Source organism: Homalodisca vitripennis, chromosome 8, assembly GCF_021130785.1.
Source record: "Homalodisca vitripennis isolate AUS2020 chromosome 8, UT_GWSS_2.1, whole genome shotgun sequence".
NCBI lineage: Eukaryota > Metazoa > Arthropoda > Insecta > Hemiptera > Cicadellidae > Homalodisca > Homalodisca vitripennis.
The window spans coordinates 75,378,447-75,396,141 of record NC_060214.1 but is presented as its reverse complement, the minus strand read 5'-3'; the positions used below and the strand labels follow the sequence as shown (position 1 = coordinate 75,396,141).

Genomic DNA, 17,695 nt, shown 5'->3' with positions numbered 1-17,695 from the left:
AAAATGCACAGTCTATAAAGAAGGCAAGCACGAAAAAAAGAAAAAAGGGAATAATTTACAATATTGTCCTACTATGAATTCATATGTCACTATTCCAAGAAAGGAGGATTCACAGCATCAGATTTTATTGGTCGAATTAATACCAAAACATTCAAACTACTTAGCTGATAGTAATAGCGATATTAACATCTCTCCACCAACAAAAAAAAAAAAAGCATACAAAGCCAAAGTTCCAATTCAAAAAAAACAAATAATATGAATGATATAAGGAAACTTATGCAGTACGATCCTCAAGAACACGTATGGTTTTACAATGAACTATTTCAATGGCCTACGGAAGAAAAAAAAAGCTGAGCTCTTTTGTTTTTTTTTTTATTTCTGTTTATTTAAACTGATTGTTTAGTGTGATCACATTTATCAATAAAATGTCAATAATATACTGATAAGTAGTGATTTTCCTAGTAAATAGTCATGAAAAACAATAAAATGCTATTTTTAATTTTATTTCATGAAAAAATGTAATTATTTATGAAAGGCCTCTCTTGTCAGGCATGTTTAAAAAAAGATGTAAAAATACAAAACAAAACAGATTATAAAAATGTAAAACTTTTAAGGTTTAATCTAAATACCAGCCCCTTAAAACATAGCAAAAACAAAATAGCTTCAATATATGATATTAGTGAACAACGTAAGAATACAGACAGTGTCCTGTACGCAATTAGACTCATTCTTAATTTGTAATAATTTTATTATTGTTTAGTTTTATTAAACAATATTTCAGCAGGTGTAATGAGGAACTTCTTCTTAAAAATATTTTTTGAGAAAGACTAGATTTTATAAACGAAACTTGCCTAATTTTGTTGCATTATGTAATTTTCCCAATTCATTTATTTTTATGTATTTTAATTAAACAAACTAAAATTAAATGGAAAATAATTTGTGTTCTAACGATTTACGAAGTAGAATAAGAGGAGTTACCTTAATAGGAGTTAAGTTAATAAAGCATCAGTTAAATCTATTCTATATTCTGCAGATGTTCAAAAAAGATATATTTGTACATTGGCAAATTCAATAGACTTTAATATGTTTATAAATTATCAAGTTATTATAGCTAACAATTACTTAAATATTGCGTTATTTAACCTATTTGATTCTGCATCGATCATTCTAATTTATTTAACAAAACTAATACAGAAGGTTAAAATATAAGGATTTTGAAATATTTTAGTAATAATTTATACTGATAAATATTAACGGTTTGTCTGAGAACGTGGAAAGCTTTGAATGATGTGAACTGGTCAAGCTAAACAAATCAAACAGATTATGACGCTAGAAGTACGTGACCCATCGACTTCTGATTTATTTTCTGTTGCAAGCTATTTTAATTACTACTTTTTACATAGAGTGAGTAAACTAATTTTCAACCGTCCACAATCAAAACGTTTTTCCTCTACTGTATTATAAGAATTCTTTTACAAAGCAACGCGAAGTAAAATCCAAAACTAATTGACCTTGCCTGGATGGAATGAGTTATTTCACGATTAAGAAGATCTATCCTAAAATCATGGGTGTTTTTTGTACATTTATTAATTTGAGTTTCAACAGTGGAGTCCTTCCAACGCAGTTAAAAAATGCTGCAGTAAATTCCAATATTTAAAAAATGTGCTAAATTGAACAGCACTTAATTAATCGACCTACAACTTTGATTTCATAATTATCCAAAAACATATTTAAAAACTAATGAAAAAATTGTTTAAGACAAATAGTTTATGCGTATGTTATGAATATCGTTAACTAAGAGCAAAATTCAATTATGGAATCATTTTTGGGGTCAGTATATACGATAATTATTTGAATGCAATATCAAAATTATTTAGTAATAATTCAATTTGGATTCAGTTTTAGTAGCAATACATAAAATGCACTCTTGTATTTTTATGACAGAAGTGAATGATGTTTTGAATGAGGTTTTTTGAATTAGTGGGTCTATTCTTCGATTTAGCCAAAGCCTTATGACACAGTGAAACTATAATATATTATTGGGAAAGTTTTATTAATTTGGAGTGCGAGAGTTGCATACAAATGATTATCAGAGTTACTTGGAAGATAAGAAGTATTTTTTAGATTTAATAAATTTCTTAAGTGACTCGAGTTTAAATAACGAGGTGTATGATTTATCCTGGCCAGCTGTTTTCTCGGCTATTCCTAATCTAATTGAACTGGTATAAAGACGAGTATGGAAAATTATTTCGAAACACTTCTGTGGTGGTTTTTATGATTTACATTGCTGCTAAGTAAAGAGTAAAACGAAATATAATAAATTTTAGGGCTCAAAAAAGATATCTAATTTAAAAATAAAATTTGTTACAAGTTTTATGAATATATAGGTGTTCAAACTTTGTGTATTGGGAATAGTTGTGCTGTTTTTAATAAAGAAAAGAATATAAGTATTTAGGTATATTTGTTGACAGTAAATTAAATTGGAAAATACATAAATCATTTGAAAAATAAATTGTATAATGTTTTAATATTTGCATTTTCCTTAGATTATATAATGAAATAGTTATGCGTATGTTATAAATATCATTAAATAAGAGCAAAAATCAATGAAATTATGGAATCATTTTTTGTGGCAGTATATACGATAATTATTTGAATGCAATAAGTTTTCCACGAAAATATGCATTAATACTAAAACTTAAATAAAGAAAGGCAATCCATTCACGTCCCACTTTTTAAAGATGAAAATTTTGGCATCAAAGTACATTTTGGATATGAAATTCTAAAGATTTTCTTTTGCCAGAGTAATAAAATGGCACAAAAATATAGAATACAAGTAAAAATAAATATCCTGAAATCAACTTACAACACAAATTCCACATTTCTTAAAAGAACTTTTTAAAGAGTGGCTAAACTTAAAGAGTGGCTGCCAGCTTAGAATTACAATTCTTAATTACAATTCAGCACTAACATTTAGGATAGTTAACTATTAGTATTTTTTTATCATAATTTTGCTTAAAATGCTCTCAGACAAACAGGGATTTTTAAAAAGATTTTAATGTTCCTATTTCTTATTTTCATTTTAATTAATCTCTCCTATACTAAGCAAGCTAAGAAACATTGCTAATAAAAAAAAACATTGGTCGAAAAATATTCAATACAAAATTAAGTCTTTCAACATATGGACGCTGTAAAATAATAGCTGTAGCCAAGCACTGAATTGAATAAAAACACAGAAAAATATTTTTAAAATCTTAAATTAATAGAAAAAAGTAACAAAACCAATGAACTTTAACACTAAACATATACAGGTATAAAGAAACACCCATGAACAATAAAGAAGACTATATTGAAAATTCCAGTCTCTTTTTAAATTTATTTAAAAAACTAAACTCTGGTAATAAATATGTTTTTTCATACTGGCTGAAATATTCCAAATATTGATGTATTTGCATATTTACGCCATATGGTAATTATAATAATTGTTATAAAAATTATCTAATATTTATTTGTGGAGTCGCCTGATGAATGATGAAACTTCCAGTTTTCGAAAGGCCTCGTCTAAAACATAAACCATTTGGAAATGTATTGTATTACATTTAGTACTAGAAGATAAATAACTATTACACTAATATTTTACGTTAAGGTTGTTCCTAAAATGGCGTATTTTCTGGGGGACGTGTTAAATCATAAATATAAATATTATGTTTATAAAATAACCTGTAGCTAAATTAGTCGTCATACCGCCGTAGTTTAGGGTGGATTCTATTGATTTTGCAGTATATTTAATTATAATTACACATTTCACTAACACTAAAAGAATTTAATGATAGTTTTATTAAAAATAAAGTCAACGAATAGTATAGTTCACTTTTTGATATTTATTGATATGTGTTCTTTATTTTTGTAACCCTAAAAGTTTTACAACAGGTAAGGCAATTCTGACATTAAATACCTCCTTAAAGTGCTTAATGCAGGATAATTTAATATAAAAAAGAGAGAGCAACCATTCAGGCAATCAAAAGTGGTAATCGGATACATCCAAACATAGTATTCAGATTTAAGTGGTTTTAACGACACTATTCCTCCTTTGTAATGATTATGTATTAAAATACATACATAGATACTAAAATGGTAATCTCTGATGATACAAAATAAATCACTTACAGTATTTAAACTATTTGCATAATATATTAAACCTCATCTCACTTACCAGTTATAACTTTTTTTTTTTATAGTTTATAACTTAAAACTATTACAAAACGTCTATTATAAAAATCATCACACAGGCAAATCGTCTTAAACTTGTTGCTATTGGAAGCACGATTACAAAATTTAAATGTTGATCAGAGAACCCTCACCTTTTTTCCTTTAATTTAACCAGATAAAAGTTTCAAAGCCGAGAACAAAAATTATCTAATAATTTTAAATCGAGATAACAAGATGTATTAGATGATACATTACGTCATGTTTATGGATAAATTGTGTCGCCATACACGCTACCACATGTTTAGTGATCATATAAACGATTAAAACTGAATATGTAAGCATTTGCTACAACGCAACGAAATATTTTGCACTTAAGAGTATATGGAAAGAAAGGCGGAACGTAAATACCTTTTCCCTTTTGACCATAAATTCAAAAGACCTATTTCTTGGACCAAGAAGTACCTCTCTGTGTCACGTTTTTAAATCCTTATGACCTTTTCTTTAAATGTATTAGCTCAGACTGACAAACATTTTTACCTTTTGACTTTAAAAGTAATTGCTTTAACTTTTAGGCCAGGCGGAACCTGTGTTGCGAGTTCTAATTCTATAACATATTAACACACAAGGTGTAAAATATATCACACAGACGGACGTACAATCGGACCACCAAGACGATAAACATGAAACAAGATTAATTTCTGTACAAGTTTTAAAGGATCGTAATATGCATACACGGATGATGCTGTAAAGGATAACTTGGTACATATACAGCTAATACTATTAAAATCACCAATACACAAGTTAAATAAATTGATTCCAACCATTTATGTATAAAACAAAAATATTAGGAACTGAAAGATTGAGACATTATTACCGTGTATTCCACAAGATTAAAATGGAGGTCAATTAAAGATTAAAATACAATAGTTCTTAACATGGAAATTAATACCGAAAACTCATCAGCAGCATATGCATTGGACAGAGGTGATTAAATAAGTTTAAATATGTTTATTTAATGGGAAATACAAATACATTATGGGAAATAATTACAAAGCTACAGTATATTAACTAAGCGACTACCTATATGAAGATTATAATATACAGGAAAATAATTTATTACAGTGTGTTTGTATATGGAACACAGTATTTGCAATTGACAAGATCAATTCAACCACATTCACCACAGACAGTTCGATAAAAACTGGCAATCTAATTCTGTCAATCAGGAAACGAGAGCGGAATCTGACATATCCCGAGCAATGTATTTGTGTGTTTCATAGAATTCAGTTTATGCCGTAAATATAGTTAGAAGGCATTTTTTCTTTCCTTTGTAAGCATCGCATTGTTTACAATGCAATGAAAGTCACGTTTGGAAATATAATAACACAACCTAGAGGTTTTTTGTAGATAATCTGTGAAGTATTATAGAGTATGTACATTGAAGGAAAAATTGTTTAATTTAAAATAAATCCACAACTAAAGAACTACTTTTATAGAGAATAATTTAGTTTTTTGTTCACGTGGATTATTCTTTATCAATAGAATAAAGGATTGAAATTTGTCTCAAATTTAGCTTTTTTTTTATAAATAATCATAATTCTTAAATAATGACAAGAAACTAAACAACAAAATTTGATTATTAAGAAGTAATCTGTGGCCACGTAAAGTAATATAAAAAGTGTAAATGCGTATACATGAGAAGTTTTAATTATAAAAGCACACTTAAAGCTTACAAATGTATATTAGGAGTTACGTATAAAAGGCAGATAAAGAAGTGTGTTTTCTTGGCATTTACAATATTTTTAAATCAAGGCAAACAAAATCAAACTGTGATTTTTAAGTGAAAGAAATGCTAATTAGTTTAACACAATGTATTATAATCTCTTCATATGATTTTTGAGGCATTCATTAGCACAGATTAAGTTGTATCGAATTTTATGTCTGGTAGTATTTGCGTCAGTTCCAGAACCAAGCTGGCCTAAAGTTTGTTTGACAATACTTCACTAAGTATAGATATGTTTGAAAAAGTGTTTAATTAGAGGCTTGGAGCAGTCAGTGAACATTATAATATAATTTCAAATTGTGTTATTTATTTTAATAAATAAACTATGTAATCAACAATGTAACAAATGTAACATTGAAACCCCTTATTGTGTATTCATAGTTAAGAGCAACTCGTAACGTTTACGTAATCTGTTTGGCTACTGATCGGGAGTTTTGACCTGATCAACCAAAAATTTCATTTTTCTACGTCAGAAAGCGCGCCTGGCGTGGCTCGATACTCCTTAACAGTTTCCGGGTTGAAAAACTGCCTATCCTCCCGTAGGCGCTGCAGAAATTCTATCTGGCATCGACATGGCTGATAGCCCTTACGTTACTCCGACTGACACTTCACCTGTACCGGCTGATAAGAGTTGGCTGTTTGAACTGGATAGCTGTTTAATACGTGCTAAATATACTTCTTAAAATAAGGTTTAAGCAAATTAATATTTCGATCACTGATTGTAAAGTTTGATACTTTGAAATATTTTCTGTACTTTAAGCTTAAAGAATATCCCTGAATTATTGATATCCGGCTAAAAAAAAAAATACAGAACAGTTAAGGCCTCTCTAAATAACATTTACATTATGTTATAGTTTACCCAATAGTAACAAGGCTAAGATTATTTGTCTGTGATGATTTATATATATATTAGCCTCCTTTGATTATATCAGTATCCTTATGTTTTCAATGAGTGAATGAAATGAAAAATGCTATATATTTTTCACATTTAGTTGTCGTATTTTTTATGCGTTTGAAATGTTAAGAATACTAATATTTAAAATTTCGGTAAACACCTTTTGAAACTTCTAAATTGTTTTCGGTCACAAAAATAAAATAGATATAATTAACTATTTTATTACCCAACTATTGTTATGTTTTGTAAGTCTTCTAAAAATAATATTCATGAACACGTGGAATTATTGAAACTAGAAAATGTATGTAGGATGAATTTTCGCTTGCTTAAAAATGATGACAGTCTATTGTACCTCTCTATTACAGGGCATGTAATATTTACGCAAAAATTGACGTATGAGGAGTTGCTAACAAGTAAATGTAGGGATTTCTTACTAGCTCTGTCTTGTGGTAGTTTACACAAAGAAAACTTATACTCAACATCAAAGCATTGTGTTTATCATTGATATTTAAACTTGTAAGTTCTTATCTGTCACAGTTTCTGAGACAAGTAACGCGTTAAAAAAGTATTCATTTTAAACATAACAAAACAAATCCATCCATAAATCTGCGTGATTGTAGTGCTCTCAATATAGGATTCAATAATATATCACGCATTGCCTAAGTTTCGGGACAATATTTTATACTTTATATAAATTATGTACTCTCAACAACAATAAGGACATCATTAAGCCGATACAAGATTCAGGAAAAGGATCGGCGGTATTAGATACGAACGTGAATTGACTGGTAAGACGAGATAACTGTATTGGCAGAATATTATTGCCTCAATAACAGTTTTCTTCGATATCTTACTTTATCGTTTGTAAGGGAATCGTATTAGTTTGCAAAATATGTTAGGCAGTCAAATCGTCATATTGCGCTTTTGTCATCCACAAATAAAAACATGAAAACAATAATGAAATTATATCATCACAACAGTTGATATTTTTCAAAAATGATATATAAGACTATCTACATAATATTTCTTTCGAAAAAAGCATGTAATCCGATGTTATTTTTTGTTGCTCTGAACAATTCTAAAATACCTAAATGAAGAAATGCCAAAGTTATATTATGTCCGAACCGATCGTACTCTATGGTATACGAGTATATAAACACATACAGTACGTTGCATAAATATATTTGACAGTAAACAACGAGGGAAGAAGTCGCACTTCTTAAATTTCGAGAGATGTAAACTTATGTAAACTTAGGTATAACATATAAGGTTTTGTTAAAAATATTTACACAACAGGTACAATAATTTATACCTAATGTGACACCCTATTTTAGGTAAAACTTTCCAACCATTCGCTTGTTAGTGACTTCATTATACCTTTTCGTGAAATATCTAAATATTTTAAAAATCATACGATAAATTTTAAATTAACCTTATCCTAGGGAATAATTAAGTACATATTCATAACTTTTCTATGGAACAAATTAATACTGATTTCCTCATAAGGATTATATGCAAAATTTATCTCATGTTCGTGATAGTAACCGGTCAGAAATACATATAAACAATCAAAAAGACACATTTTACCTCCCCCTGCTGAAAAAAGAGAATATGTTTTTAAATTACAGAGGGACACACTTTACAGACTCATGGTTAACTAGCTTAAAATTAAGGTAAAGTTGGCAGAAGACTCTTTATTAGAAAAAAGCTGTGTATTCCAGTATGCAATTGTAGCATGTTTTACTTTTTATAAATTGTAAACTTATTAAATGATACTAATTATAATGATCCAATTTATTATAACTACATAATTATAATATAGTAAATAAAGTGTTGTGAGTTTGTGTGTTACAGTGAACTCTCATTCAAATAGGAATGAGAGAGACGTTTGAAGGCAACAGACCATCCTGTCTCATCATAATGGCGACTGCTTTGTCGCGTAATGAGATGATAAATAGAGTGGAATTTCATTCCTCTTATACAATTTTATACTTACTAAATTATTCTTAGGTCAAAATTAAAATTGTTGTTTAGCTTACATAATGTGATGTCAAACTAAAAATGTTTGGAAAGAAAGAAATCTTACTCGTGTATCCTTTCATATAGAAATAAGCTAATATTACATTTTTAAGTAAAATGTTATAAACGAGCTGTAGGTTTTTGTTAGTGGATTTTGAATAGCTATCTGAGCAAAAAGTATTTTGCATAATTAGGTGTTCTAAGCTATATATAAATACCGCATAAGATTAATATTGAAGCTCAGAAAACTCAAGAAGGGACTCTTATTTATAAAATTATATGAAACCCATAAAAGGCACATTCTAGGGTGGAAGATTTTTTTCTTAATTCATATTTGTGTATACAAGGTTAATCAATTCTAATAGCCAACTAATGTAATTGATATCTTTTATATTTTATTTTGTACAACAAAGTGGTTTATTAAGGGGTTTTGTAATGCCAAAATGGTTAAAAATAATACCAAATTAACAAAAGTTTCCTTTTTGAAAAATTTAATTAAAAATTCCTAAATACTGAAAAGGTAGATATAAACATTAATTCTAAAGATACATGCTCTAGGTAAATTTGTATAATAGCTTTTATGTTTGAAGGAAGGCAAATTGTATTTTGAGCATTTGATACTAAAAATTTCCGTTGAAATCTAGAAATTCTTTTTTGAAAAAAGAATTGTTTTAATATTTAGTGGACAATGAGGTTAAAAAACTAACCTGGAATTAACTATATCGCACATTTTGTAATCTAGGCGTCTGCGATGTCACAACAATCAAACCTTTGCGTATTGAGCTTCTTCATTATCAATTGTAATTGACTTCTTCAGTCAAACATGACTCCAGATTCTAGAAGTAAAGTATAAACAACATTTTCGAAAAGACTTCATTAAAATGAATATGAAATGTTACTAAACTCAACTCTCACACTGATAAAAATCACGAAAGAGCTGAAACAAACTTACGTTCTAAAGACATTCCACGCTCTAGTAATGGACACTTTACCATGCAACAGGAAACCTAGAAAACCCTGTTGTGGTGTTTGAACAGGTCAGTTGATTTTCTTTTGCTACATTCCGTTTCCTTCGCATGCTAATGTTAGTGAACGGGTTGATTTGATATTAAAAGAAGGCTTAACTTGAGACTGAATATGTTACGAAGAGTAGTGGAAGGTTTGTTATTTTATAAATGGGGACGGAAATATAGAGATTTGTCACTCCGATTTAGGTTGTGGCCAATTATATAACAGGTGTATTGGCGAACTGGATCAGACGATACAAAAACATAAGATAAATCATATACTGGATTTATGTTCCAGCTCACTTTGTCCGTTCATTTTTCTTGTGACACTTTGATCTCTGGAAATACACGGTTAAATTTTATGCTGAGACATCTGAGGCAATTTCATCAATATTCTTGTGAAGACTTTCCTTTACCTTTACAGGCGGAATATTTCTCGTACTACAACTAGGAACTGTAATATTTGCTGATAACCAAAATGACAAAAACCGACAAAGCACCTGCTTAATTTAAAATAACATTTTAGTTTTTTTAGTCCTAATTATATAAAGTAGATTCTAAGCAATAATACAACATATTCTACGTTTTATAATTTAGAATGTAAAGGAAAGGGTAGTCATCAATGCTTCATACTTTGTGATTCATTATTGGAACATTATCCGTATTTCTGTTAATCTTAAGAATTATCCGTTTGCAAACAACTTTAAACAATTAGACAAGCTCATTTGTACCTTTCAACAGTTTATTTTCAATTCCTATGAGTAACTTTACATACTAATACCTATACCTTGATGTATGTTCTACATAATCAATAATCATAGGCTTTCCTAATTCTACGACATGATACGGCAAAAAAATATTAAAAAATACTATTAATTGGATTCTGTTATAATAAATAAGCATTGCGTAATGCTGTTGTTTGAAAAGTATTTTTAACTTTAATTGATCTCCTACAGGTAAAGAATTACACAGAAAATTTTATTTTACCCCTATAAGAGTTTATCTTTACCCTGCTGAATTTATCTCTTTATAAATTATTTCTTCTAAATTGTATAATAAATTAGGGTTAAGAGGATAATACATAAAATAATTTTATGTTTGTCATTTTATGTACAAAAATTGTATAGCTGTTAATTTTCTTCCTAAAACTCTAGTACATGATAAATAGAGATTACCTTAACATTGTTTGCCATAATATAACATAAGTAAACTTTACACAGGCGATATCATTTTAAGCATGCTGTAATATAATTGATTAGTTGTTGGCGATCCTGAGATGACTATCTTGCTAGGTAAAATCCTATACCCGACCCAACTTGTGTTACCGGGGCGATGCCTCTAATTCAATCATCAGTGATAATTTTGGGACATAGTGCACGAGGTGCAAAACCCAACTAATTCCTGAAGTGTTTAGTCTCCACGAAGGCCTCTCAGACAACCATCTCCATACCATACGAATGACAAAACTCTAGTCCAAATCAACGAACTATACTACTGGAACGCGCGCTGGGCTACAGAACCGGGCCGAAATCCGGGGTTGCGTCTGACGTTTGCAGGCGCTCGGAGTGGGCAAGAACACGCTCCGCGTACAAGCAGGCTATGCAGTTTTGCTTTCGCGGCATTTTAAATCGCCCTGTAGCCTCTAATATGATTAAATTTTACAACATAATTTTCTAACATCTGTTGTTACACAGCGTTTTTTCTTAAGCATTTGAGGTGTATGTTAAATTACTATAAACAATAACCTGTAATCGTTATCAAATTACCGTAGGCTACGACAGTAACTAACACAACAGGAACCAGATATAGTCTAGGTAAAATAGTAGGCTACATGTTTTCTTATTACTTGTGGTATATTTCAATTCATGTCACAAACAATTCACAAACATGATAAACTTAGTCTAAGTGTTGGAAAACAAAATCATTTTATTTAAGTTTTTTGTCTTATGCCCAAGTTAGATTTCTTCGTCACATGCAAGGTTTTTTGTTTTGCAATGTGATGAGATATTATTTTCAAAAACAATTGAGTTACAGATTTTATTAACAATAATTCATGGCTTCCAGTAAATTCATCGTTACTTAAATGTCCTTTGAATACACTACCTGTTAAATGGTTACAAACTCTCATTGTTAAATTTACAGTAGTCAAATTAGTCTCAGATAGCTTGAGCAAATAGGCATATTTAACAACCTTTAATACATCCTCACTTGATCTGATTAATTTGCCCTTAGATTTAAAATCAGTAAGGCGTGTATATGTTCTAAGATCAGAATCATTAGCATGGAGTACATAACAACAATCTTTACATTTGATTTGTTTCTCCATTCGTCTAACAATGACTCCACAGATATAATACAAGATTTCATCCTTAAAACTAGAGTCATCATAATTTTCCATTACACATATGGCGCTCCTCAATTTCACTCTCGTCATCTATGTCATCTACAACACATAAACCATGGCCTAACTCAAGAAGGCCTAAGTGTGAGTTGGGGTCAAACTCAAGACAGTTGGAATTTTCAGATGCCCTGACACTGTTCCTAAACATTAGTTGCCTTACTGCCCAAGTAAACTGTTTTGTATTAGGATTGTCATTATTCCCACCCCTACTTCTAATACAGGAGAAAAATAATTCCAGGTGGTCTTGACTAAATTTGTATGACAACAAGTATTTAAAATCCTCTAAAAACTAACAATCTGTCTCTTAAAATACAAAAACCTCTTAATATTACTTAGAAAACCTAAAGCGAACGTCTTCCTTGCATGATTTTAAAATTGATTGTCCTCCAATTTTAAGTTTTGACAAATAGTTGTCTGCTTTTTTAAGCATTAAATCATCATTTGCTTTGTTTTCTAGTTTCATCGGGCCCTTGTAGCCTCTTCCAAATGGATCCCTACTGTTTCATAAAATCGAAAAGATTGTCAACTATTCTTAAAAAATTCTACAGTTGCTAGACAATCTGAATCTGAGAACTGTGGATGTTCTTTAATGTTCAAATATTGTAAAGCGTCTGCTACGCTGGAACTAATAGTCTGTGCAGCTACCTTTACATTCATTTTTCTATTTTTGTAGAAAACATGTTTTATGTCTGATAATTTGTTTACACATTTTCAGAAAAAAACCTAGCTTGTTCTGTAAATTATTTAAGATCCTCTATATACTTAAAAACTAATTCTCCCTGACTCGGAGGTCTATAACCTTTATGTCCGCTAGTGCATTTCTTGCTAGTTTTAACATGTGTGGAGGATCCAAAATGGCACAAATATCGTAATTCATAGTATCGAGTTTGAAAAATGGCGCTTCAGGGAACTTACAACCTAAAATGTTTCAATGCGCTAAGATTCGTGCTGGTTCCGTCAAAGGTCACGCTCTGTACATTAACGCCCACTTCACTTAGTTTAACTATAGCCACTTTAATTAGCTGCGACAGAAAAACTGATGAAGTTTTATTTACATAAAAATACCCTACGATACATTTAAAGTGGCCTCTCAAAGAAACAATTTGAAATACTAAAGCTTTCTGTAGCAATCTCCTCGTTGTTGTCTATTTTGAATCCTCCAACATCTACATATCCTACATTTTTCCCTAGTTGCTCGTCATAAACTATCTGCTTTCTAATGCTCATGGAATCGAATACCAAACTTACATTTCTTAGGTGCTCCTGTTCCTTAACATTATGTCTTAAATACATGAATACCTCCTCCAAAAACCCTGGACAACAATTAAATTTTGAAATCCATTTTCTTAATGTGGCAGGATGTGGTAAAATTAAATTTGAAGCCCGCAAGTATCTATAAGCTTTTGGTGAATAAAAATATAGTGTTAAGGGGAGTCGGAACGCAAAAAAATAAAATTTATACAATTTTTTTTTATTTTTTATTTTGATTTGTTAGTTCATTCCCTTTAAAAAAATATAACTCTCACAGTTGTATCTTATTCCTAAGTTTCAAAATTAAATAAAAACTAGAGGTATGTCAGCTGTTTTTGGTCGGAAAACGTGTTGAGAAAGCTGACCACTTCTTTCAGCACATTGTATAGTGCACACTTCTCTATACACAGAGAAGTTTTAACCTCTATGACTTGATTCTTACTCTGTGTTACCTCTAATGTTACTTGACATCTGATTTTTCCTATTAGCCTATGTTTGTTGTGAAATAAATAAATAAAAAATAAAATTAGGTGACGGTTAAGGGTGCTTGGGGGAAAGAAAAGACTAACAGACGCCCAAATAGACAAATTACAAACATATTATGGCCTTGCAATAAGAAGAGGTGTAAAGAATGTAGAAGAAATGATAAGAAAAATATTCGGGCCACCTACTTTCATAAACTCTCCACTAAATGAAAATCCTCAACACGGTTTGTGTCCGAAAGGCGTAGACTCGTGGTGTGGTTATGAGAAGGCTAAGGCTCAAGGTACAGTTTATGACCACAAAGATAGCCTACCTGAAGAGATAATGTTAGAAATAAAATACATCTACAGGGCACTAACAAATTCTGAGTTGTTAAAATAATGTTTACACGGACATACGCAGAATCCAAACACGAGAGCCTTCAACAATGTGGTATGGGCCAAAATTCCAAAACGGGTAAGGCTGGATACGTTGAAACTTGGTGTATATGATGCTGTCACTTCGTTCAATGATAGAAAATAGTGGCAAACTTGAAGTTTTCCAGAAGCTTGGACTAAGTTTATGTGATAGGTCAGTGAGTGCTTTGCGCGGAATTGATGAATTGCGACAGAGGAAAAAGTGAGAAAGCTGCGGAAGGAATAACGAAAGAAGCCAGACAAGAAAGAAGAAAAAGAAAAATGGTTCAAAATGAAAAGTATGATGAAAGCAGATGGACCCCAGTATGGCCCAGGACTTTTATAAGGTAGACCTAGAGCCTCATTTAGTCTTGTTTTCACAATAAATGCGATTTCCGGAAAGTTAGCATTTTTCTCATAAAGGTACATTTTTCTCAGGAAGTATTCAAGATACAGTACTGATATTTTTTGCACGTAATCTATAGGCTATTGCCAACAATCAGACCCAATTTCATGCAATTTGCAATCTTAGTTTTGCTGCTTACAAAACTTTTACCAAACGATTACGTGATTTTTTTAAATTGATTTGGAAAAAAAAAAATTTTCACTAGGAAAAACTTTTTGAAAAATATCCAAGTTGGGTTCTGATTACACAAAATAAGGTAATAAACAAATGTTGAAAAAAGTATGACTGTAGCCTAAAGTACTTTCTGATAAAAATGTACCTTTGTTAACATGGTGAAGATGGGCGTTCCGACTCCCCTTAAGGCAAACTCCTTAACACTTTCTGTGAAAGTATGTTTGTTTTTACTTTTTCCTTTGTTTTTCAGGCTACTCAACAATAACTCGAAAGGCAACCCTGTAAAGTTGTTTTCTACAATTTCGATTAACGAATCTGGTGCTTTAAAATTTGTTTTTCAAATTTGAAATCAATTCTTTCATTGAACCTTAATTTACAGTCCCTTCTTTTTAATTTTTGCTTTAGAGCTTTAACCTTCCGGCGCAATAGCACTTTTCTGGGAGATAGAGATGTGGATGGTGATGCAGTTTTCCGCTTTATCCTAGAATCATTAGCATTGAATTAATTACAACAATTAAAATTATCGTAATTATCATTCGTGAATTTATTAAAATTATTAACCCCAAACTTATTAAAAAAAACATTTGTATAAGAACCCCACTCCAATTCATGAGACATTTTTATCTAGCCGCATCCTCTAAAAAAAACCTTTTACGTGATGTCCGTGTCTATGTCTACCAACGAACTATACTACAGCTTACCGGTGTTTGATGTAGGCCAACTGTTGATTTTTGCTCGTTTGGTGTGGAAACTGACTGGTCGTGTTCCAACGGCAGCAGCAGAACCTCAAAAAATACAACAAAAATGCTGTTAGATTAACCTGCGTTGAATATAGCCCTATCGCAGCAAAATTGCAGACAATAAAAACAATAGAACATTATAACTGAGGTTTGCGGCAACAAGGCTGGCTTAAAATTTGTTTATAGTTTTATATCAAATAAAAAATACTTACAATAGTATTAATAGAATAATAACAATTTAATATAATGATTTTATGTTTTTTAACACTGTGCAGGGGAGCAAAGTAGTTTTTACGTTCTTTTAAAAATTATGTTTATCATATTACACATTTGCTTTTTGATTCTGACAACACAAATAATTATGTTAAACTTACCGATGACATAGACGTGTTGGCTTCAAATCGAAGATCTGCACTAGGTGGCTGAATAGGTACGGGTAACTTCTTTTTGATGACAACCCTCCTCTGTTTTTTTGGCGGTGGTTGGATATTTGATGGAAAGTCAAACAATGTCGGAATTGCTTCATTTTTTAGTCTTTTTCTTAGTTGTGTTTGGTAAAACTAAATGAAAATCGTCTTCTTTGAAATGTTTACCACACAGAACAGTATGTTTTGTTGGTTTGAATTTCTTTCTTTTCAATGCAATAATCCATTTTTTTAAAAGTTTGTCATCATCCAACGGAAAGCTAAAACATAAAAAGTCTGTATAATTTACTGAAAAAATCAAAACATAACAATAATTCTGAAGTACATAAAACAAATGTTTTAGTTTCGGTACTGGATTGGAATTTGGTGCATAGTGTAAGAAAGGCTAAAATCTACTTTAAGAATAGATAGGCTAACTTGGAACAACTCTCTTGAGTAATTGGATTTTTAAATTGTTTAACAGAAATATTCAAATTATAGTTTTTAAAAATATAAAAATATATTTTTGACTAGCGGATAATCAGTCCTTACACATAATTATTTATTTATATACATCAACAGTCGTACTTACTGAACTATTTCTGTTAGGTCCTAATAATCTTGCAAGTTTATGAAACAAGTATAAAATACAACATATCATGTTTACAATTTATAATTGCTTAAATGTATTACTATGGTTAAAAATGTTAAGTCCTTACTTGTGAAAAGAAGTGTTGCAGCCTTTACTCCATCTCGAGTACAGTTGTACGCAGCACAACTCTTTACCATTGTTAAAAAGCATCTCGAATATAAAACAAATTTGTAACTCTTAAACACCTATTAAAACGATTAAAATAATAATTGACTTTAAAAACGATTAAAAATAACAATTGACCTTCTCGTAAGCAGACGTTGAGACAGACTGAAGTAAAGTATGTCCAATGATGAGTTCGTGTTGTGACATGAAAAGTTCATGTTGTGACATGTAAAAGCGGGTTACCTGTGTAGTCGATTAGTGCGGTTGAGTTCTTGCCCACTCCGAGCGCCTGCAAGTCTATGGATACTCCCGCAGCACACGGCTGTGTGTGCCCGGAAAACATAGTACAGGGCTTATGGACAGCGCGCGCGCGTTCCAGTAGTATAGTTCGTTGGTCCAAATAGTCATCTTCCAAAGTATTATAACAATGACATAATCAAGTTTAACCTTTTCCAATTTCTATGGTTAGAGGTATTCTTTCATCCATTAAGCTTTTGGATACAATAAATTCATCTCGCCATCACAACACATACATATCGGATACGCACCTTTACAAATTTAGTGCACTTAAGTGTCCATATAATTGTAAACTAGTTACGAACTGGATGAAGTAAAGATTAATTATCAACCTGAGCATTAATCTAACATTGTTAGGTTCCCAGTACTTGTAAAAAGAACCAGACATGAGAAAACCATTGGTATCACTCAGTAACTAAAATATATTCTTATCTAACTGACCGGCGCTGTAAATATATTGAAATTAAAGACACT

At 30.7% G+C, this 17,695-nt stretch overlaps 1 protein-coding gene across 1 annotated transcript; it reads right to left on the bottom strand.

Annotated features, from left to right (window-relative positions):
* Nucleotides 1–15,590: 15,590 nt before the first annotated feature.
* Nucleotides 15,591–16,969, bottom strand: LOC124368237. Its single transcript, XM_046825513.1, has 3 exons — nucleotides 16,887–16,969; nucleotides 16,138–16,297; nucleotides 15,591–15,808 (listed from the first exon to the last, which is right to left on the bottom strand). The coding sequence occupies exons 1-3, from the start codon at nucleotides 16,967–16,969 to the stop codon at nucleotides 15,698–15,700; spliced, it is 354 nt and encodes a 117-aa protein (XP_046681469.1). The 3' UTR covers nucleotides 15,591–15,697.
* Between the last annotated feature and the right edge of the window lie 726 nt (nucleotides 16,970–17,695).

Excerpts from the sequence above, each read along its gene's own strand:
- LOC124368237 (XM_046825513.1), bottom strand. The coding sequence starts at position 16,969 with ATGCTTTTTAACAATGGTAAAGAGTTGTGCTGCGTACAACTGTACTCG. Across the intron at positions 16,298-16,886 it reads TGCAACACTTCTTTTCACAA|ACTAAAAAATGAAGCAATTC; the intron begins GTAAGGACTTAA and ends ACTAAGAAAAAG. Across the intron at positions 15,809-16,137 it reads CCAACACGTCTATGTCATCG|GTTCTGCTGCTGCCGTTGGA; the intron begins GTAAGTTTAACA and ends GTATTTTTTGAG.